The 24,323-nt window shown below is 40.6% G+C and overlaps 1 protein-coding gene across 1 annotated transcript in view; it reads right to left on the bottom strand.

Annotated features, from left to right (window-relative positions):
- Positions 1-24,323, bottom strand: part of CEP135 (centrosomal protein 135) — an 85,937-nt gene that overhangs the window by 21,176 nt on the left and 40,438 nt on the right. Inside the window, exons 12-17 of the mRNA XM_089669277.1 lie at positions 24,084-24,307; positions 10,690-10,845; positions 10,178-10,339; positions 7,912-7,989; positions 2,515-2,666; positions 2,299-2,414 (exon numbers count right to left, since the gene is read on the bottom strand). Coding sequence (XP_089525403.1) covers positions 2,299-2,414; positions 2,515-2,666; positions 7,912-7,989; positions 10,178-10,339; positions 10,690-10,845; positions 24,084-24,307 — 888 coding nt within the window. The remainder of the gene's footprint in view (positions 1-2,298; positions 2,415-2,514; positions 2,667-7,911; positions 7,990-10,177; positions 10,340-10,689; positions 10,846-24,083; positions 24,308-24,323) is intronic.

Genomic DNA, 24,323 nt, shown 5'->3' with positions numbered 1-24,323 from the left:
TAATTACGCAATTAACCCTTCACACTGCCACCACCTCCTTTTTGTACAGAGAAAGAGGAAACTCGGCGATATCCGCTAAAACACTAGAATGGTTGAGATAATCATCTGCATAATACGGTCACCGCAGGCCGATTATGCAGCGGGTTAAACACACACAGTAGCGTTCTCTTTAGAGGCAGGAATTCGTAAATTGCAATAAAGCACTATAGAAACAGTTCAACACTTTCAGAAGGAAAGATTGATTACTAAAAAGGTCAAACGGGTGCAATAAAAATATTTACAGAAAAGATGTAACTAAGATTATTTTTATATATATATATATATATATATATATATATATATAAACATACAGAAACCAACAGCACAGCAAAGAGATAGAGAGAGGTGAAAGGGTTAAGGTACTTGCCAAAGTCCTGGGTTAGTAGATCCATGTTTCAGAGCAAAAGGGCAGGGGTCTCCCCAGGTGGTATTGATGTTAAAATGGGAGACGTCTTGAACTCACACTATTAGGCCTGACAGCCTATTTTTAGTCCCCAGCAGGGGGTGTCTCTGAAGTCAAGGACCAATACCCCGTTTTGGGCGTGTAGGTATGGGCGGATACCTCAACTAGAGCCAAAATCTCCCTTAACTCATATTTTGGCCCATAAAAAACTTTTCCTATGCACAAGTAACATTCCACCCGCGGGTAGATTATTAGGCAGACACGTCTGAGGATTGATTAGATATGAATTATGACATTACACACTGAACGGTTCACGAGATCTATTTTTCGGCTTTCCTATGTATTCGAGGCCATGCGTGTGACCTACCAAACTGTTCGCCTTCTCGTGGCCAATCTGACGATATGTCTGGTTTTTATGCAAGTCTCTCATATTCCAAGATATGAGACATAGGGGAAAAATGGATTTTGAAAAGTGGTTATCGGATTCTGTCACATACGCTGAGTTAGGTTTATTAGGTTGGAATCTCTTTCAGCTCCTGGGAAAGCTTGCCTTATCTTATCCAAGGTGTTACAATTTGCAGGTTCTTTGGAGAGGGAGGCCCTGGCTCCCTTGGGGGGCTTTATAGCTCCTATGACATTCCTAACTCACACACATACTGGCCAAATGTCGCTGGGCCTCTCTGAGAGGGAGGGGGGAAGAACGAGGGAGAAATATGTTTGTCAGGATGGTTAATCCCTTTGCCAAGATGGAGGTTGAAGCCAAAATGGTTGAACCGCGTCCATCTCTGGGTATACGCTGTTACAGGTATCAGGATGAAATCCTTGGACCCATTGTCAGACCCTACGCTGGTGCAGTGGCTCCTGGGTTCCTCCTGGGACACAACAATGCCCGACCCTCATATAGCAAGAGTATGCAGGCAGTTCCTGGAGGATGAAGGAATTCATACCATTGAATGGCTCCCAAGTTTGCCTGACCGAAAGCCAATAGAACACCTCTGAGATATCATGTTTCGGTCCATCTGACGCCGCTAGGTTGCACCACAGACTGTCCAGGAGCTCAGTGATGCCCTGGTCCAGATATGGGAGGAAATACCACAGGACACCATCTGTCATCTCATTAGGTGCATGCCCTGACGTTGTCAGGCATGCATACAAGCACGTGGGGACCATGCAAACTACTGAGGACCATTCTGAGTTGCTGCAATGAAATTTCAGCAAAATGGAGTAGCCTGCTGCATAATTTTTTCACTTTGATTTTCAGGGTGTCTTTGAATTCAGTTCTCTTGGTTGATAATTTTCATTTCCTTACGTTCCTAACACATTACCCAGTACATATCAGCATAGATATTCAGCATAATATTTTTCCCCATCGAGATCTGATGTGTTTTCAAAGTGTTCCTTAAATTTGTTTGAGCAGTGTATGTTAACCTGCTCTGGCACGGTGAGTGAAAAAGCTGAGGAAGTCATTCTCTGAAGGTTCCAGCTGATTTTCTCCTCTCTCCCTGCGATCACACGTTGTGCTAGAGCTAAAGGAAGGAGATAACTTACAACAGCAGCCAGTTGGTCGCACTTTATTAAACTGCCCGTTCAATTGAATAGGTGCTTCTCACTTTGTTGTGATGAGAAGCAGAGAATGTCATCCCTGCTCCTCATTGGAGCTACATAGACGGCTGCACAGAGAAGATAAATCTTGATAATGATGTAGGAATCCATTTTGCTTATCATTCACCCCAATCATTATAAAAATGGCAGTTTAAAGGTTTTGAAGAGCAATCAGAGCAGAGTCTGTCTTGGGACCGGTAAGGTAAAGGATAGTAAATATAGTGTACATTGCTACACTTATATGTGCAATTTACCTATTCTTTCCTCTAATGTTACAATTTCCTCCTGTGATAATTGCAGTTCGTTGAATTTCACAGTGAGACGATGCTGGAGGTCTTCCAAAGATTTCTGAAGCTGTTCATTAAGTAACCTGTATTGCAGAGCAGGAGGAGGAACCAATGTTAGTATACATGTACAGGTGTAATGCGGTCATTAACATTCCAATCCAATAATGAAATGATGCCACTAACCTTAGGGAGCTTAGTTCTACTTTATACTGTGAAGAGTCATCCAGGGTTTGAGCCAAATTAACGGACTGTGACCGATTTGCATTTTCTAAAGACGATATAGTTTCCTTCATTTCCGATATAGTTACTTTTAATTCAGATCGCTCAGTTTCCAGCTACGAAGTCAAATCAAAGTACAGAAAATTTTCTTGTGTGTCTTAGTGTGGAAAATAAGGTTGAACTAACTGATCAGATTCACAATCAATACCCATATGTAGATAGTTTAACACAAGTCCATATCAAACTCCACTGAACATCTCCACGTTGGAGGTTCTGTCAAAGCTACCTTCAACATTACTAAGCGGTTTGACTGAAGGCAGGATAACAGATACTCACCATGCACTAAATATTTGTGCTTGGGTGCAAATGATTACATGAGGCATCAACCTACTTCTCTCACGGAGCTGTCATTACTGACTTGCCCCTGAAAAAGCTGGGTGCCAGTTTTGTTCTGATTCACTGTCTTTAAGCCTTCATGCACATTTGCATATTTTAGAAGCTCAAAAAACGCTAGAAAGAAAAAGCTGGATGACAAAAACCGAAAATAGCGTTTTTTGTGCTGGCTTGTACTAGCATTTTAGTAGTATTAGTGTTTTTACAGTACAGGAAAAAAAAAAAAAAAAAAAACACCACTTAAAAGCTTCTAGCATAAAAATAGTGTGCATAGACATGTAGAATAACACGATTAGCTTTTAGGAGCAGAAAAAAATGCTCATAGTAGCTTCTGGAAGCTTAAAAATACGCTAATGTGCATGGAGCCTAATACAAGGCTTAAAATTTCAAGTCCTGAGCTACTAGCCAGGCCTTAGAGTTACTCACCACCAACAAACACACACACACAAACAGAGACACCTGTACATGCCCACAGAAACATGTACACACACACACACACACACACACACACACACACACACAGAAACATGTACACACACGCACAGAGACACATGTACACAAACACACATACAGACACACGTACATACACACAGGCACGTACAGACACGCATACACAAAGATACATGTACACACACACACACACATGTACATACATACATACAGACATGTACACACAGACACATGTACGTACACACACGTACATACACACACACACAGACACATTTACAGATACATATACAATTGTACATGCATACACAGACAACCCCCCATAAAAAGTTGCAGTACTTCGTTGTTAACTCACAGATCTGGGTACTGCACTCTAGGGGGAGGCAGAGAGCACAGCACACATTCCTTGCTTTGCTTTCACTGCACTCAGCTATTGAGCAGTCTGACGATTCCCAGTGCCAATGGCAGATCCGGCCTGAGCTCCGAGCCTGCTCAGCAAGACGGCCGTGGGGGGCACACTCGCCCCCACCATAATTTCCACTCGCCATTGGCGAGCAGGCGAGTGGAAATTTCAAGCTCTGGCCTAATACTTCTAAACTGACCTGATACAACTGTGTACATCAGTAAAGTCCTTGACTGAATACATGTTTGGGGCTAGAGACAGAGTATTGAGGAGAGAGCAGCGTAACAACTAAAACTGGCCAAATACTGTATAAATTTACCTCAGTGGGTGTCTCTGCCAGCCCTGTTCACAAAGTCAAACGTTCCAACCTGCTGGAAAATGTTTAACCAAACAGCAGGTGCATCCAATTAAATGCACTTGCTGTTTGGGTATTTTGACAGCCAGTGGGGCCAGCTGTCAAAATACAATAGCCACAGCAGGAAATTTTTTCATCCTGAATTTGACTTGGCATCAGCCTTTTGCAATCCCCTATAACACAGCATGCAGACTGGGAGTCAAGCAGGTATGTTGCATGCAAATGTGATGACAAGGAACGTGCTGATAGAAAGGGGGGAACAAAGATGGCAAAAACAGATGAGCTCATCAGCTACTGCTGATTTTCTTGTTACTGTCCAGTTAAAGGCTGTGGAAGGGACAAGACCTGTATAGTCTCCTACCCTACTCAATGGGGCTGTGCTGTGTGGCAGAGCTACACAAGTCTCAGAACTAGAATGACTAATTCTTTGGCAGGTAAAACAGCTCTGGTATTATGCATTGCATCTATGTATTTAACACTTACTAAAGTTCCTCATCAAAGCACAGGCCAAATGACCAAACACCATAGGTGGAAGGGAATCAGAATATAAAGACAAGTACACTAAATTGCCAAAAGTATTGAGACACCCCTCAAAATCATTGGATTTAGGTGTTCCAATCACCTCCATGGCCACAGGTGTATAAAATCAAGCACCTAGGCATGCAGACTGCTTCTACAAATATTTGTGAAAGACTGGGTCGCTCTCAGGAGCTCAGTGATTGCTCAAGCATTGTACCGTGATAGGTTGCCACCTGTGCAATTTCCTTAATACTAGATATTCCAGTGTCAACTGTTAGTGGTATAACAAAGTGGAAGCAACTGAGAACAGCAGCAAATCAGCCATCAAGTGGTAGGCCACAAAAAAATGACAGAGTGGGGTCAGCACATGCTGAATACGCACAGAAATTGCCAACTGTCTGCAGAGTCAATAGCTAAAGACCTCCAAACTTTGTGTGGTCTTCAGATTAGAAAAACAATGCATAGAGAGCGTCATGGAATGGGTTTCCATGGCCGAGCAGCTGCATCCAAGTCTTACATCACCAAGTGCAACGCAAAGCGTTGGATGCAGTTCTGTAAAGCACACTGCCACTGGACTCTAGAGCAGTGGAGACATGTTCTCTGGAGTGACAAATAACGCTTCTCTGTCTGGCAATCCGATGGACATGTCTGGGTTTGGCAGTTGCCAGGAGAACGGTACTTGCCTGACTGCATTGTGCCAAGTATAAAGTTTGGCGGAGGGGGATTATGGTGCAGGGCTGTTTTTCAGGGGTTGGGTTTGGCCCCTTCGTTCCAGTGAAGGAAAGTCCTAAGGCGTCAGCATACCAAGACATTTTGGACAATTTCATGCTTCTAACTTTGTGGGAACACTTTGGGGATGACCGCCTTCCTGTTCCAACATGACTGCGCACCAGTGCACAAAGCAAGGTCCACAGACCTAGATGAATGAGTTTTGGGTTAAGGAGCTTGACTGGCCTGCACAAAGTCCTGACCTCAACCTGATAGAACACCTTTGGGATGAATTACAGCAGAGACTGCGAGCCAGGCCTTCTCGCCCGACATTAGTACCTGACCTCACAAATGCGTTTCTGGAAGAATGGTCAAACATTCTCATAGATACACTCCTAAACCTTGTGGACGGCCTTCCCAGAAGAGTTGAAGTTGTTATAGTTGCAAAGGGTGGGCCAACTCAATATTGAACCCTATGGACTAAGACTGGGATGCCATTAAGGTTTATGTGCGTGTAAAGGCAGGCGTCTCAATACTTTTGGCAACATATTGTATGTCTGATCTTCGTTTTTTATAAAATCATAATTCAGAAGGATGTTTGAATAACAGAAATAATTGGACAGTATAGGGCTCCTTTATAGTTTGAAATATGCATAGGCCACAGGTTTATAAGAAAAAAAAACAAAGTGCTTTCTTATCAGAAGACTGTGCACTATGCATAAAGAGAATACATATATATCACATAGTCATTCGCTCAGTGAAAATGCATGTACATTTGTTTTGTGTGAATGGGGCCACAAAACATGATTGTTATTAGGTTATTCCCTGTGCTGGTTTTGTTTTTCATGGATATAAAATGAAAAATACAGCTCTTGGCCACTAAACAAGCACCAAGTAGGATAGTAAATTCCTGTGAAACTTCATGCCATCCAGTGACCAAATGTGGCATTTTCTGTTTTATATCAAATGCTTCTCTTTTGTTTTTAATGTTAAAGTGAAACTTGCATTTAACCACTTGTTGACTGCAATATGTATATATGTAAAGCGACGGTTTGAGTGGCTATAACGGGATGTCGCCTGCAGCTACAGGCATCATCCAGGTATTTTTTTTGCCGACTATTCTCTTATGTAAAAGCCATCCTAGCGGAGCCTCTTCGGTCTCTACCATCCCACCAGCAAACCTGGACTGAAGCCCACGGTTTCACCGGCTTGCCATAGAGCCGAATGGGGACAGGACAGTAATGAGTATTTTAACACTTCCTGTTTCTGACATTTGTTTACTTGCCATTACTGGCAAGGAAAAGCTTTGATTTTCAAAGGGCAGACAAGGGATCTGGGGCCTAATAGAACCCAGATCTCTCAGTTAAGAGGACCAGTCACTGCCTATTGCTATCACAAGGAATGTTTACAAAGAGGTTTTGCAAAGGTGAAAGCATACATAGGTCACGCATGTGTAAACTGTGTGGCATAAAAACCTGCAACACCCACCATTTTATTCTCTAGGGCCTCTGTTTAACACCTTCCCGCCCGGCCTATAGCAGATTGATGGCCGGGGCGGGACACTGCTCATTGTGAGTGGGCATCATAGGACGTCCTATCAAAACGAACCACGTGATCTGTCACCGGCCGTGTCCACGGGACACAGCCAATGACATATCACTACACCAGCCCGTTGCCAGTGTCATGTGACCTCTGTGGCCAATCACAGCAGATCACATATCAATTGTGTACAATGGATGGCTTCCTGTCATGCCATCCATTGTATACAATTATGTTGTTAGCTGTGACTGGTTCAAAGCAGTCACATTATACAGACAGGGCCAATCACTGCCCATCTGTATCATGTGATGAGCTTTGCCCAATCACAGCTAATCACAACAAAAGACTGAATGAATCAAATACACACACATACACACGTTTGGAGATTCCAAGTAATTTTCTAGCAACAAATTCTGATTTTAAATGCAAGAATGGCAGAATTGGCCTGGTCTTAAAGTGGTAGTCTTACTGTAAAAAACCAAGTGCAGCCAGTGTATGTCTGGTATTAACCACTTGCTCGCCAGAGGATTTACCCCCTTCCTGACCAGGCCATTTTTTGTGATGCGCTGTGTTATTTTAACTGACAATTGCAAATAGTACTTTGTTTCAGTGGTATTTGAACGCCTGTGTGGTTTTTATTTTGTAGCTATAAACAAAAAAACATTTTTGACTATTTACTATTAAACAGGCCCAGCAAATGTTAATTAAAAAAATCTAATATAGTCATAAATTTAGGCCAAAATTTATTCTGCAACATGTCTGCTTAAAAAAAAAAAAAAAACAATCCCAATACGTGTAAATTAATTAGTTTATGTGAAAGTTATAGCATTTACAAATGGCGGTATATATACACTGGAATAATTTTTTTATTAGATTTTTTTTCTGTATGGATCTTTATTTTTGTATGTATAAAAGAGCAGATACCTTCAATATCTTTCCCTTTCCTGGTATTAAAGGTACACTTTAACTAATACAGGGAAACACAGCCACGACATACCATGTTTATTGAGCTTTCCAAGTCATCAATCTTATGAGCAAGTCTGAATCTTTCCGTTGTTGATGCTTCATTATGCACCTGAGAAAAAAACCCCCAAAAAGGTCAGTTAAGCAGTTTAATTATAGATGCAGGCTAATGAGCACTTGGAAAAAAAAAATGCATTGGCAAACTAAAGATCGAACTGATTCAACATACTTTATAAACTGCTGCATTTCTTCAAATCTTACAAAATACATTTTCAGATGTTTATCATAGTATTTGTAAACTTGCCTTTCAATAACATTCTCACTTTTTATTTGGAGAAAAATGCCAAGCATTAGAGATTTCACATTTAGACACCCACTAGCCAGCTGGCTAGAATAAATACAAAGCTAGTATCAGAAAGATGATGATGATAATAAAAAGGATGATTTACTAAAGGAATAAACAATGTTTAATTTGCAAAATGAATGTGCTGTTCACTTCATGAATAAGGGAGAGCTATATTCTCTTCAATTATTCAATTATGTGCAAGTAAAAATCCTGTTTTTTTTTTGTTTTTTTTTTAAACTTGCCCTAACACATGATTCGGTATTCATCGTGAACACAACGTCACCTTGTTTATTATGCTAAATGAACAGTAATTTTGAAAAATTCATACACCTTTTCCAGAGTGAACACTTTTCTTAGTGAAGCAACCCCACTGGATCTCTGACATTATGTCCCATTCCACTAAAATAAGCAAAAATTCCTTAATTCAATCCTATGCAACAAGCTCAAACATCTTTGCAAAGCACATCTTTCCTAAAGGATATATTCACCTTTTGAAAAAAAAAAAAAAAAAAAATGAATTCACATCTTTTATTGCAGGTAAAAAAATATGCATTTATTTTTTTTCTAAGGAGCCTGCAGACCATTGGACTCGTAATCTTATAGGCAGGCAGTTACTTGAGAGCAGGAAGATCAATGGACTATAAGAGTACTTATCAGCGTCCTAATAGTTCTTTGAGAACTACAAGCCGTCAGCTGCAATGGCTGATGGTACTTGTAGACATTCATTCACAGGAAACTGAATGAGACACGGCCATGTGGGTGGAGCCCTATACGGCCATAAGGTTCTCAAATATTGAGAACGGGGGGCAGGAGAGGATCCCCTACCCACTGTCATAGGGAGGGGTGAGAGGCTTATATGTGACTAAAATCACAAGAAATCATGAGACAATAATTCCCAATAAACCCAAGGGTGATGATGGGAATGACCTCCCCACTTCTGTGCTAAATTGCACACACAAGGGAAAAAGTGACAAATAATATGTGCCAAATTGATACATTTTTCACTTTTTCCCTTGTGTGTGTGCAATTTAGCATAGAAGTGGGGAGGTCATTCCCATCATCACCCTTGGGTTTATTGGGAATTATTGTCTCATGATTTCTTGTGATTTTAGTCACATATAAGCACACTTAGATATTGGTTTTGTATATATGTAGATTTTATTACATGCTATTATTCTTTCTGGTATGTTGTATATAAAAGCGCAGCACCACATCATTTTATTATTATCCATTGTGCTATGTGGTAGGGTGTTAGCAGCTTCATTCAGAGGTTACATCTGAGAGCAGGAGGACCATACAGTAAACTATATACTTACCATTCCCCAGCTTCCCCTTGCGGTGCCTAGGTGAGGGAGAGGTCACCATCCTTTCTTGCAAGTATTAAAAATCTCATAAGAAAAAAACACTAATGAACCATGCTGTACTCTCTTCTAGCAAGATTTTGGGTGCTCAGCAAATGCCTAGGATTCTGCCAGAAAGGATAGTGACATAAAACTCACTGCAGTATGGAAGCTAGAGAAAGGTTCACTTACAAACCACTCCACGGTGTTTACTGTGCAGGCCAGAGCAGTGTGTGCGTCAGCATGCAGCGTTTCAGCACATCACTCAGCTTGTTTTTTTTAAATTTTATTGAAGTGTCATGTATGACACTTCATTCATGTCACTGCACAGCAGTACTGTGGACTGATGGTGGTGCCATCCAGAGCACATCAAACCAGTTTTGTGGTGTAAACAAGACACATAGAAAACAATGGGGCCTAGCTACAATCTGCATTTAACAAAAACTGCAGGTCATAGCACACAATATGAACAAGCCCCAAGTCTGAGGTAACAGATATTTGACATTCCAGGCATTCTGAAAACATAAAACTGACTGGACTTTCAAATTAATAAATGAGCTTCTCTATATTATCTTAATCTTTGTAGGTAATGAAATACAAACAACATAATATACCTTTATTCTGTCCCTGAGACTTTCATTTTCCTCTTGAACTCTGCGCAAGTCAGACTTGACTAGATCTCTTTCTTCCTCTAGATGGAGCAATTCTTTAACTGAAGAGCTGCTTTTACGCAGAGGAGAGAGATCTCGCTTTACGATGACGAGTTCATTCTGGGCCTGTAAATGAATGCTAGATCTGAAATACATACAAGACCTTCACACAAATACTCAGCCACATAGGTAGAAAGTGGTTATTCCAGACACTGATACATGCACAAATCAAGAGCCAACAACTTTGGATTGATACAGCTAATAAAAACCATGGAGTTGAACTTGCATGCAAGTTACTATTGGTCTATTATTATGATGGCATGGCAATGTAAACAATATACGTGCATTGAAGCTGCAGATGAAAAAGGACTACAGATAAACAGTTTGCCTTATTCTGTGTGTTGCAGTCACTAATAAAATGTATGCAAATCAAAGGACCATAAAATTCCCAATAGTCAGCTTAACATAATATTTACCTGCTCATAAAGCCCCCGACACTTGTCCCTTTCCATTGTGAGCACTTTTACATTGGACTGAATCTCGATCATGTGTTTTTCAAACCTATCCAACATTTCCTGCAGCTCATCTCTTTCCCTGGTGATTCGCCAAAGATCAGAAGTGTATCCTGTGCTCTGGAGAAAAGAGAATGAAATTGACTTCTACACCCAGAAATATATACTATGTTTGACTACTACTATTCTTTAATGGGAAAAAAAAAGATCTTGCCAAGAACCAGTGTCCTTGTAACTTCTTGTTTAAAGTGGTTCTAAAGGCAGAAGCTTTTTTTTTTTTTTTTTTTAACATTCATGCATTCTATGAATGAAGGTAAAAAACGTTCTGGGTGCAGCTGCCCCGCAGCCCCCCTTACACTTACCTGAACCCCATCTCGATCCAGCAATGTGCATGGGAGCCTTGGCTGTCCTGGGACTCTCTCTCCTCTCCTCATTGGCTCAGGCAACATTGGGAGCCACTGGCTCCTGCTGCTGTCAATCACATTCAAAGAGTCAATGAGGAGATAGAACAAAGGTGGGGACAAGCTCTGTGCGTTAATGAACAAATGTCCATTCATAGGAGCGTGGCTCAGGAGCATGTCTACACAAGCGCCCCCACAGCAAGAGGCTTGCTATAGGGGGCACTTGGCAAGGACTGTCGGTGGAGGACCCGAAAAGAAGAGGATCGGAGCTGCTCTGTGCAAAACTATTGCACGGAGCATGTGAAGTATAACTTTTTTTTAAAATTCTTTTTAACCTTTAGAATCACTGTAATGAACGGAAATCGAAACTAATTTTGTCAGATGTCCTAATTATTATCTGTGAGCCACAGAGACTCCAATCCCATGAAATGAAGAGAAGGTATATCAAATTTTGTTTTTGGGTTTAAATACACTATAATGCATCAGTAGGAGGTCTCACAATGCTTACCTGTGCAGCTTTACAGCATTGTCTTTGAATTCACACAAGGACTGTGTGGCAGCTGCTTTCAATACATGGAGATGATGAGTGAAGTAAGTCTATGCCACATAATTGTACACGAACAGATGCAGTTTTCAACCTAGTCCACAGTTATCTGCTAAACGCAAAGATTTAAGCAAAAACCCTAACCTAAAAAGCTAATGGGGCTTTAAAAAGGTATCATATCGTACCAGTACAAATAAAGTGAAAACATGAAAATAGTAAATAAAAATGAAACCCTTTTGTTAGGTTAAAAAAACCACCCATCGGTGGGAAAAGTTTAGTCAGACATAAATACAAAAAGGCATATAATTAAAGTCAGCAAAGGGGGGCTATAGTAGGTCGATGCCCAAGACGTAGAAGGCTTCACGGGCAACGGCAATGGCGAACTACAGCCACTAACTTAGAGCAAGGCCGACTCAACTGTACAGGTAGTATATGGAATGGTAAATCAGAGGAAATATATACATATAGATAAAAACCGCCCAACCATAGGACATAATAGATGTTGATGAAACTGGCAATACAGTATCCACTTGGAACCATGAAAAATGCTTTAGATGAAACGCATTGGAATCTATAAACGCAAAGCAATTTTTATAAAAACCGGAGTTAGACTTATAGATAACGATTTCCAGCAGTCTTCCAGAACAGCCCATGAGACGTACAGCTCCTCCCACAGGACAGGAAACACGTTACCCCACAGAAAATAAAAGGTGGTCCTCCAAGCTCCAGCCTCTAAACCACAAGTACCGAAGGACAGACCTTTAAAACACAACATAGCATAACATAATGCATCAGGCGGGAATCCGGCTGTCCTGAAAGACTCCTGGAAATAGAGTTACCAGTAAGTCTAACTCTGGTTTTCCCAAGTCATCTTCCAGGATAGCCCATGAGACGATAAGCAAAAACTTACCAACCTAGGGTGGGACCACTACCTGGAGGACCTTACGCCCAAATGTTTGCACCTGACTGTTCAGGAGATCCACCCGGTAGTGCTTTAAATGTCGAGAAGCTAGACCAGGTTGCCGCCTTACATATTTAATCCAGGGAAGCACCAGCTCTCTCTGCCAGGACGAGAAAACTAAGGCCCTAGTACAATGTGCATTAATGAAAGGCACAGAAAGCCCCTTGGTTTGGTAGCAACAAGAAATGACTTGCTTGATCCATCCGGCAATAGTTTGCATAGAAGCCTGAAATCCTCGACGTTTGCTGGCAAAGAGGATAAATAGAGCACCAGACCTTTTGCATTATTTAGGAGTATCCAAACAATTCAAGAGACATTTCCTTACAACCATGCAAAAGATAATAGGCGAGCGCTATCCGGAGATCTCAAAGCGGCTAGAACACCAAAAGGTAACCAAGAGAGAACCTTCCAATAAAGTACATAAACATATATATATATAAAACCATATATAAGGTGCAGCGCTATAATAGTAAATGGTATATATAACATATAAAATATATATATAAATATATATATATATATATATACACACTAAAGTGCAAATCACACTGCGGTGAGGTTAAGTGAGATGAAAAAAAGTCCCAAAATAAGTCAAACGTGGGGATCCAATAGATCCTAGTAGGTGCGTGGGATAAGATTCTGTGTAGCACACGGTGAATCTGAGGTAAAAATTGCGCACTCACCAGATGTGCGTCAAAAAAACGCATGTAAGGTTTATCCTGTCATATCAGATAGCGATCATCAGTTGCCAAGATAGGGATAGAATCCTACACCTTCCAATCGCACCTTGGGTATATACTTCAAATTTCATATGCGTGTCTCTGGCGTGTCGCCATCTGGGGTCCCCTTTTAAGGTAGATTCTGCAAGTGGGGACTCTCATAGAAGAGAGCCCAATAAGGGACACCACATAGTGTGATACCCTATAAACTGAGTTTATTTAAAGGTGCAACATGAATAGTGAAGATAAAATACAAAAAAATGTAAATGAAACACTGACCAGATAATAGTTAGGATGACCACCTGCGGTGGTCAGACGTCCAGATACTGCAGCCCCGCTGACGCGTTTCGTGCGGTGCACATTATCAAAGGGTCCTGGGCTTACATACAGGGACACCAAAGAACTGTTTAAATATCAAATTCATTGTGGAAAAGGCACCAGCGATTATCGCGGCGGCCATTTTCCCGGCGATCGGCGCATGCGCAGTGCGTCGGCGCCATTTTGTCGTGGATATCCGGTTTACATTGATATCCACCATAGGATGACGCCATTTTGTTGGCAGTCTTCAAATGCACATCATCAATGCAAGTCAGTGTATATCATACCCTGACCTACAGAAAGTGTCTCCTATAGGATGGCTCCATTTTATTGGTAGTGTTCAGGCGCAAGTAAACAATATAAATCAATAGGGCCAGATAATCTAGAAAGGATAAATCCTATCTTATAAAAATAGAGGATCAGATTATTTTAAAAGGTTTTACAGCAAATTAGATGTACCCCAATAGAGTAATAATGATATATAAAATTGGGGCAATCCATAAAGTATCATAATAGGACTATCCTAAACAATACATGGTCAGATACAATAAAAACAGATTAATTACAGAATTCAATTAATACAGAGGTTTCTCATACAGGATATCAATAAGCAGGCTATATATATATATATATATATATATATATATATATATATATATATATATATATATAAAAGATTAAAATACAGTTGCAAGAAAAAGTATGTGAACCCCTTGGGATTACGTGGAGTTTTGTATGAATTGGGCATAAAATGTGCTCTGAACATCATCTAAGCCACAACAATAGAAGAACACAGTCTGCTGAACATAATACTACACAAACATTAGCTGTTGCCATGGTTTATTTGCACATAACATGTAAACATTCACAGTGCACGGAGGAAAAAGTATGTGAGACCCTAGCTTAATGACTTCTCCCAGAGCTAATTGGAGCCAGGAGTGAGTCAACCTTGACTCCAATCAGTGTGATGATATTGGATGTGTTGCTGACAGCTGTCCTGCCCTTAAAAAACACACACCTGTTTTGGGTTTACTGGTTTCAAGAAGCACTGTCTGATGTGAACCATGCCTCGCAGAAAAGAGCTCTCAGAAGACCTACGATCAAGAATTGTTGACTTGCATGAAGCTGGAAAGGGTTACAAAAGTATCTCCAAAAGCCTCGATGTTCATGTGTCCACGGTAAGACAGACTGTCTACAAATGGAGAAAGTTTAGCACTGTTGCTACTCTCCCTAGGCGTGGTCGTCCTGTAAAAATGACTGCAAAAGCACAGCGCAGAATGCTGCATGAGGTAAAGAAGAATCCCAGAGTGTCAGCTAAAGACCTACAGAAATCTCTGGCACATGCTAACATTTTTGTTGACACATCTACAATAAGGAAAACATTAAACAAGAATGGAGTACATGGGAGGACACCACGGAGGAAGCCATTGCTGTCCAAAAAGAATATTGCAGCACGTTTGAAGTTTGCAAAAGAGCACCTGGATGTTCCGTAGCACTACTGGCAAAATATACTGTGGACAGATGAAACTAAGATTGAGTTGTTTGGGAAGAACACACAACACTATGTGTGGAGAAAAAAAGGCACAGCACACCAACATCAAAACCTCATCTCCACTGTAAAACATGGCGGAGGGAGCATCATGGTTTGGGGCTGCTTTGCTGCCTCAGGGTCTGGACGGATTGTTGTCATTGATGGGAAAATGGATTCCAGAGTTTATCAAGACATTTTGCAGGAAAATGTACGACCATCTGTCTGCCAACTGGATCTCCGCAGAGGATGGGTGATGCAACAGGACAATGACCCAAAGCATACAAGTAATTCAACAAAACAATGGCTGCAACAGCACAGAATACGCCTTCTGGAGTGGCCCAGTCAGAGTCCTGACCTCAACCCGATTGAAATGCTGTGGCATGACCTTAAGAGAGCGATTCACACCAGACATCTCAAGAATATTGCTACACTGAAACAGTTTTGTGAAGAGGAGTGGTCCAAAATTACTCCAGATCGTTGTGCAGGTCTGATCTGCAACTACAGGAAATGTTTGGTTGAGGTTATTGCTGCCAAAGGAGGGTCAACCAGTTATTAAGTCCAAAGGTTCACATACTTTTTCCTCCCTGCACTGTGAATGTTTACATGTTATGTGCAATTAAACCATGGCAACATCTAATGTTTGTGTAGTATTATGTTCAGCAGACTGTGTTCTTCTATTGTTGTGACTTAGATGACGTTCAGAGCACATTTTATGCCCAATTCATGCAAAACTCCACGTAATCCCAAGGGGTTCACATACTTTTTCTTGCAACTGTAAATATAAAACGAACATGGGGTAAATAATGACTATTAAAAAGAATATCATAAAAGTCAACCAACCTAAAACAGTATAACAAAGGGGGATTGTGATATATTAAAATGAATACAAAAAATAGAAAATATAAGACTAGCAGCAAATATGAAGGGAGAAGAAACGGATATGTATGAAATAGATAGTATATTGCTCAATGAGTCAGTAAAGCTGGGTAAAGACAACATTTAATAATTAATCAGCTATTCTCTATAAAAAACTGTTTAAATCAAAGTCGACATTAAGCCCATTAGGGTGCAAAGAGCCGAGCTCGTATATCCACTTTGACTCCAATTGCGACACTATTCTCTTATTATTTGATCCTCTCCAGTGGGCATTAGCGACTCCATTACCCATAAAGCTCAATAAAGATGGATCATTATTGTGTCGTTTTTTGAAGTGATGTGATAGGGAATGTTCTTTAAATCCCTTTTCTATGTTAGATACATGCTCCCTGAGTCTATCCTTTAAACATCTAATGGTACGTCCCACGTACTGTTATTTTTTCATGGGCATTGAAGGAGGTAGACCACATTTTTACTGGTGCATGTGATAAAATCGTCTATATGATATTTTGTCCCTTTTACAGTGGAACTAAACGATTGACTTCTTTTAGTAAACATACTACATCTGCAAATAATACATTTTTTTGCAGGGAAAAAAACCTTTAAGGCCAGAAAACATTGTAATATTTTTAGGAGGATCTACAATGTTAGAGGATATGATGTTTCTAAGTGAAGTGGCCTTTCTAAAAGGTAATTTCTGGTTTCTCAGGTAGAAGGCGATTTAAACACAGGGTCCAGTTTTAAAATTTTCCAATTCTTTTTAATAATTCGAGTTATAGCTTTATGCTGTGTCGAATATCCTGTAATAAACGGACAAACTCGACTCATTCTTTGTGTAGTGTTACACTGTTCAACAAATTTTTATTTTTTGCCAGTTTTGGAAACAAAAGGATCCATTTCTTAATGAATTTCACATTCTGAGTTCAAATATAACAATGAAATTTGTCAATTGGCTCTAGTTTTTCTGTAAACGGAAAGTTTTCTACTATAGGCGTAATGACTACATAATGCACAATAATTATATAGATAGATGTCTTTCCACAAATATAAAGCAAGTGATATTGACTACATAACAAAGCCTAAATGGCATAATATATTGCATAGGATTACCAAGAAAAATTATAGCCATAAGCTAAGTTGAATCATTTTAATACTTAGGATTCTCATTAGTTTTGTCTTCAGTTTGTGTCGGTTTTGCTTCTCTTGGCTTTTCTCTTGTATTCGAGGAAAGGGCTATCTCTTACAACTGCACGTGAATACACGCTTCAGGTTCTTCCTCACTTGACTCAACCACGAAGGATTCTGGTGCTTTAGGAATTGGTAGCCCCTCTCCATGAGGAACTGGACGTATTACCGATGGAATATTTGGATAGTGCACAGATAACTTTTTCTTCTTATTTAGCCCTTTTACAATTGGAGGCACCATACAAAAGTAACAATTACTAACATGATCTGTTGGCTCTCTCCAAATCATTGGCACAGCGAAAGGCATAGATGCCTTTTTTCCATTCAACCATTGCTCCAGTACCGTCCCACAAGAATTGCAGCATATATGTGGTGCCCAGCTCTTGTCCTGGTCTCCTATCTTGCAGCCAAAATACAAGTTGTAGGCTTTCTTAATCATTCCTGTTATCCTCCTTTTTTGTGAGATAAAAGTTATTTCACCACAGATATAGCAGAAATTATCTGCTTTATTCATACAAGTTCGAGGCATTACTGAGTAGCCTATATAAGCATAAAACGAAATGTAAAGATGCTGTCGAACTACAATCAGCTACAAATACTGCAGCTTTTATGCAGTGAAGTGATGCAATTAAAGGCTAATATTGCATCATCTCAGTATACATGCAATTTTCTATTGGTCACCAGTATCAATTGCGCAATATGCAGCTGAAGTTGCATCATAATTTTGAATGGCTTACGTCATTAGATGAGTGAATATATCATGGAAACTAGAGCCAATCAACATTTTTTAGGGTCATTTTCGTTTTCAGCACCCCAAAATTATGTAAGATTAGCTAATTTTATGCCCAAAACTTTTTACCTGTTGAACAGTGTTATTAGCGAGCATGGTGTCTCTATTAGATCTACCTATATCGCCAATGACTTGGTCCAATATTGTATCTTCATATCCCTTTTCTAAAAATTTTCCTTTAATCGTTGACGCTTGCTCATGGAAAGCAGTCATAGTAGTGCAATTGCGTCTAATTCTAGAGAATTGGCCTTTAGGAATATTCCGCAACCAGACAGGATGGTGGCAGCTGTCTGGCAGAATGTAGCTATTCCTATCTGTAGGTTTGAAATAAGTTTCTGTTACAATCCTACCCTCAATGTTGATAAGGGTCAAATCTAAGAAGTTAATACTTGCTTTACTGTAATTAAAAGTTAATTTGATATTCTGCGTATTAAAATTTAACGTAGTAAAAAAATTTAGGAGGGATTGTTCTTCTCCATTCCATATGAGGAGGATGTCATCTATATAGCGCCTATAAAAGGCAAGCTCAGGCCAGTCTCTAGCATAGATGACATCCTCCTCCCATCTGGCCATAAAAAGATTTGCCAGACTGGGGGCAAACTTTGCCCCCATTGCAACGCCTGTTTTCTGAAGAAAAAACTGATGGTTAAACCAAAAGTAGTTTTTAGTCATTGCAAAATCAAGTAGGGTTAAAATAAATGCTTTGTAAAACAGTCATATCAAAAAAGTCACTTAAAAAGAATTTAACCGCCTCTAACCCATCAGAATGTTTAATACTGGTGTATAGAGGTGACATCGGCTGTCACAAGGAAAGTAGATGCACCCGTAGTCATAATATTAATATCCTGGAGCACCTATTTGGTGTCCTTCAGGTAGGCCGGGGTCTTGGCGACTAGTGGCTGTAGAAAATGATCTATATACTCGCCAATTCTCGAGCAGAGAGATCCTATGCCACTAATGATGGGCCTACCTGGTGGATGAAGTGGGTTCTTATGTAATTTCAGAAGAATGTACATAATTGGAAGTTTAGGTGCCGTCGGGCAAAGAAAAAGCTTTTATTTCTTCGTGATAATATGGTCATCATACCCTTTTTGAATAACGGCCTTGAGCAATTTTTTATATTGACCCAAAGGGTTTTTTGATAATAATAAGTACGTTTCTTTATCCTCCAAAATGTTATACACTTCTTTGACATAGTCCGATTTATTTAATAATACCACTCCTCCCCCTTTGTCTGCCGGGCGTATAACTAAATCCTTCCTTTTTAATAGAGATTCAATGGCCTTTTTAGAAGGATCATGCTTATTAACTGGTTTAGCTCTAATAGCATCTAAATCCTTGAATACCATGTCTCTAAAGGTATTAATATAAGAGTTGGTCTGAGGCGGAGGATTAAAAGTAGAGGTATTCCTCAGATTAGAATTAATCCCTGAAGTATTAGTTGTATTAGGTATCGATGGTTTAGCATGAAAATACTTCTTAAGTGATAGTTGTCTCACATATTTTCTAATGTCTATATAAGTCTGAAACTTATTTAGAGTCGCTTTAGGAGCATATTTGAGACCTTTATTTAACGGTAAGGGTAGTACCACTCAAATTAAAAATACCTCCTTCACTTAAAGTTTCTTTGGGTTTGTGGACCCTTTTGCCTCCCCTTTTCCCTCTTCGGTGGCACTTCTTTTTTGTGCCTGGTTCCCTCCTAAAAAACCAACCGGTGTATACTTTCTGTTGGGTGGATTATTATAACCATTATGCGTATTAGGTGTCCTATTATCATTCCGATAGTAGGGCGGAGGAGGTCTATAATCCGAATTTCTCCAATAAGGGTTTCCACCTTCATTGTGCCTAGGTGAGGCATATTGGGGTCTATAGTATTGTTGTTTCTGATATGGTTTATGGCCAGAATAATTTCTGGATTGGGTATTAGGATGAGGTGGACCAGGGTGCCAATTAAGATTCCGTACACCAGCATCATCTTGTCTATAAAGTGGGTCAAACGAATTATAGGTGGGTACATTATATACATAATCTGTATCAGACCTTTGTTGGCTATAAGTCCTAGGTCCTTGTTTAGAATGTCCTTTGGACTTCCGGGATGGTCTCTGCGGTTTAGGGGTCTGATAAGTATTGTTAGTTATAGTGGCTGCTGATGTTAGTGGAGTATCATCATGTGCCGTTTGCCATTTAAAAACAAGTTGATCATTATCTTTTAGATCTCTGCAGTATTTTTTACGTTTTTTAATCCTTTGTTCCTTTTCAAGGTTTTCCATATAAGATTTTAGTTTATTAGACTCAGCCTTATAATTCTCCCCATCCATATAGGGGGTGAGTTTATCTCGAATTTTATTAATCTTTGTGTCGAGATATTGAAGTTTCTTTTTCTTTCTTAGAATCAGAAACTTCAAAAGATCCACCCCTGCTTTATTAAAATACTGATACCATTCAACACTACCATTGATATCTTCGTATTCAGGGGGAATATCCCACCTCAAGGACCTCGGAACCATATCTTCCTTAATATATTTATCTAAAAAGGAGATGTCCCATAATGTCCTAATCTCGGCTGAGGCTAAGTTGTGCAAGTGACCAAAAATACTTGTAAAGTCATCTGTATCATGCTCAACAGTAAATACATCTTCAGAGATACGTACTCGTGAAGATCTAATTTCAAAAATATCAGCCATACTCAAATTGGCTACTGGATAGCAGCTACTAGCAGAAAACTGGTATAGGTACAGAAATGCAAAAGATAATATGCAAGCGCTATCTGGAGATCTCAAAGCGGCTGGAACACCAAAAGGTAACCAAGAGAGAACCTTCCAATAAAGTACATAAACATATATATACAAAACCATATATAAGGTGCAGCGCTATAATAGTAAATGGCATAACATATAAAATATATAATCTGTTCGGACAGATTTCAGTGATTAATTCCTAAAGATTCCTAAAAATTACAGGCCTACAATAAAAAAAATACATATTTCCATGCAAAAAAATTTACCGCTTTGAGTACAGAAATACTGACATAATCAGACTGCTAGGGAGGTTAATGGAAGCTTCTGTCAAAGGTTCAAATGGACTGGATGTCAACACCTGTAAAACTAATGAAAAGATACCAAGAAGGGCAGGACTTCGAAGGCACCGTTCCCATTCTAGCCACTGATTTAAAGCTGTGGGAAAAACTGTAGGATCTCCCAGGAGGGAAACTTTCAGAAATGCTCCCAAGGCTGCTGCCTGTACCTTTATGGTGCTGAGAGAGAGAGAGAGAGAGAGAGAGAGAGAGAGAGAGAGAGAGAGAGAGAGAGAGTCCCTTGCCTACTCCTTCCTGAAAGAAATTGTCTGAATGGAAGTCACTGTATGCCCCTTCTCCGTCATCCACAAATTAAATTTTTTCCAAATCTTAAAACAGATGGCTCTAGTAACCGGCTTACGATAGTTGATGAACATCTGAACTACCCTATCCAAAAAACCTTCCTGTTTTAACAACTGCTTCTGAGGTACCACACTGAGAGGTTTAACGTGTCCAAGCCTGGACAATGAACCGGCCCCTGTGACAAAAGATCCTCCCTTTTTGGGAGCAACACTGTAGGGCAAACTGCTAGGGATTTCAGGAGGGTGAACCAAGGGCGTTTTGGCCAGTGTGGCACTATCAGGATGAGATCCAGCTGGAATTTTTGCATTACTGCTGGGACTAATCTGTAGGGGGGAAAAGCATAAGCTAGACTGTAGGGCCATAGATTTGCCAGAGCATCTAAGGCCACTGCTGCATGCCCTGGATTCATGAAGAAAAATCTCAACCTTTGCATTTGCTTGAGAGGGAAACAGGTCTATCTCTAGTTGACTCCACATATCCGTGAGCCAAGAGAAAACCTCTTCGGCCAGCAACCATTCCTCTTGATGTACCACCCGACTACTGAGAAAATCGGCCAATACATTCTGGGAACCCTTCAGGTGTAAGGCCGAGATTGATGCTAGATTAACCTCCGTGAGCATCAAGATCCTCTTCGCAATTGCAGTCACGGACTACTGGTTCCTCCCTGTTTGTTGATATAAGCCACAGTCGTACTGTTGTCTGAGAAGATTTACAAATGATGACCCTTCAATTGCACCTGAAAACTTATCATTGCCTTTTCTACAGCCAAGAGTTGCCTTTGGTTTGAGGAATATCTGGCCTCGTCCCTTGACCACTGGCCCTGGGTCAACCTTTCTTGTATGTGTGCCCCCCAACCCCATGAGGAGGCATCTGTCGTTATCCTTTGGGAAACCGGCCAGATCCACTCCTTTGGAGAGATGTGCCTCCGTTTTCCACCACCATAGAGATTGCTCAGAAGGTCTAGGGTAACCCTTGACCCAGCCCAGGCTCTGAGCAAAAGTGCAGTAGAGGCCCTCAGTGAAAACGGGCCCAAAGACCTACTGGAAAACAGACTGTCTTGAGACCTAATACTGCCGAAATCTCCCTTACGGGAACCGGAAGATTTGATTACAGCTGCGCTATCCGGTACGTCACTTGGTCTAGTTTGCAGGGAGAAATTTTTTGAACTGTCGAGTATATGATGTACCCCAAGAATCTTATAGACTGACATGGCTCCAGATTCGATTTTTCCCAATTGATCACCCATCCTAGTGCCTGAAGGTGCTTCTGGATAAACTTTAGATCTATCCACAACTGCTCTTCGGAGGAAGCCACTAATAGGAGATCTAAATAAGGAACTACTGTATCAAAATGCCCCTTATCTCAGTGGAGCCAGCGTTTCTCCCAGGACTTTTGGAAAAAATCTGTGGGGCTGAAGACTGAAAGGGAGTGCTCTGCACTGTCAGTGCAGAACTTTCTCTTTCAACCTGATGGCCATTCTCAGGTACCTCTGAGAAGAGGGATGAATGGGTACATGAAGGTATGCATCCTTCAGATCTAAAGTCACCATAAAACACCCTGCCACAGAATGTTCCTGAGAGAGTATATTGACTCCATACGAAAATGTTTGTACTTTGACTTGCTGAGCGGTCGCAAATTCAGGATTAGGCAAAATTTGCTTGAGGATTTTTTTCCACCACAAAAACGTGAGAATAAAATCCCTGACCCCTCTTCTTTCGGAACTGGGACTAAGACCCTCTGATCTACCATCTTGCAAGCACAATGCACTTGCCTTCTCCCAATCCCAAGAAACATTCGTGATCAAGTATCTTGGGGGGGGACAAGGTATCGAACTCCAGCTTGTAACCCTGACTTATCAGAAGGATAAAAACGGACTGGAGGTGATAGACTCCCAAGCTGTGACGAAGGTCTCCAATCTTCCTCCCACTGGGAGAAAGGAGTAATTGGGTCTTAGAGGGGGGTTGAGGAGAACTAAACAAAATTCCTCTTTTACCCTTACCTTTGTTGCCTCCCCAACACTTCCTTGGCCTGGCCTCTTTACCTTGTTTGGCTTGCTGCCTTTGGCCACAAAAAAGTCGCCTAAAACCTGGCGCTCTTTTTTTTTTCTGGGAAGGCCTTCTTATCAGCCGTGCGCTCTAGCACCTCCTGCAGGTTCTCTCTTGTAAAGGGCAGCGCAAACAAATCGAGCCTTGGAGGAGAAATCACAGAACCTAGTTTTAAGACAAAGTGATCTCCTAGTGGATTTTACCAGAGCTGTTGATCTAGCTGCAATTCTTACTGCTTCCGCAGAAGAGTCCGCTATAAAAACCAAAAGCTTTAACCATTTCAATACCGGGCACCTTCCTGCCCAGGCCATTTTTCACGTTTCAGCGCTCTCACACTTTGAATGACAATTGCGCGGTCATACAACATTGTACCCAAACTAAAATTTTATCATTTTCTTCACACAACTAGAGCTTTCTTTTGGTGGTATTTAATCTCCGCTGGGGTTTTAATTTTTTGCTAAATTAACAAAAAAAGACCTTGTGGGGTAACGCGTTTCCTGTCCCGTGAAAGGAGCTCTATGTCTCATGGGGTGTCCTGGAAGATGACTTGGGGAATAAAATTTGCTCTTGTTTGTATCAGTTTGCACAGTTAAGGGGGGAAATATCAAATACCTTGTCAGGGGAGCTGTGCCTTCTGCTTGACTCCAGCCTGGAAAGGTTTTGCGAGCTTGCTCTCAGATTAAGTGTTCTCTCCAGTTTCTCCAACTCGGCTTTATAATGATTCCGCTCTTCTTCTAAAGTCTTAACGAAAGAGTCCATCCTAGAAGGCGAGCGATCAGTACGCAAAATACCATACTGTGTCCTCATCCTCTCTGCTTCTAGCACAAGCTCTCGTTCTGAAAACAGCAAAAC

The sequence above is a fragment of the Staurois parvus genome, unplaced genomic scaffold (assembly GCF_062004578.1).
Source record: "Staurois parvus isolate SC_StPar_1 unplaced genomic scaffold, SC_StPar_1.0 ptg000071l, whole genome shotgun sequence".
Taxonomy (NCBI): Eukaryota; Metazoa; Chordata; class Amphibia; order Anura; family Ranidae; genus Staurois; species Staurois parvus.
The sequence above is the reverse complement of the archived record's forward strand: the minus strand, read 5'-3'. Positions and strand labels throughout refer to the sequence as shown.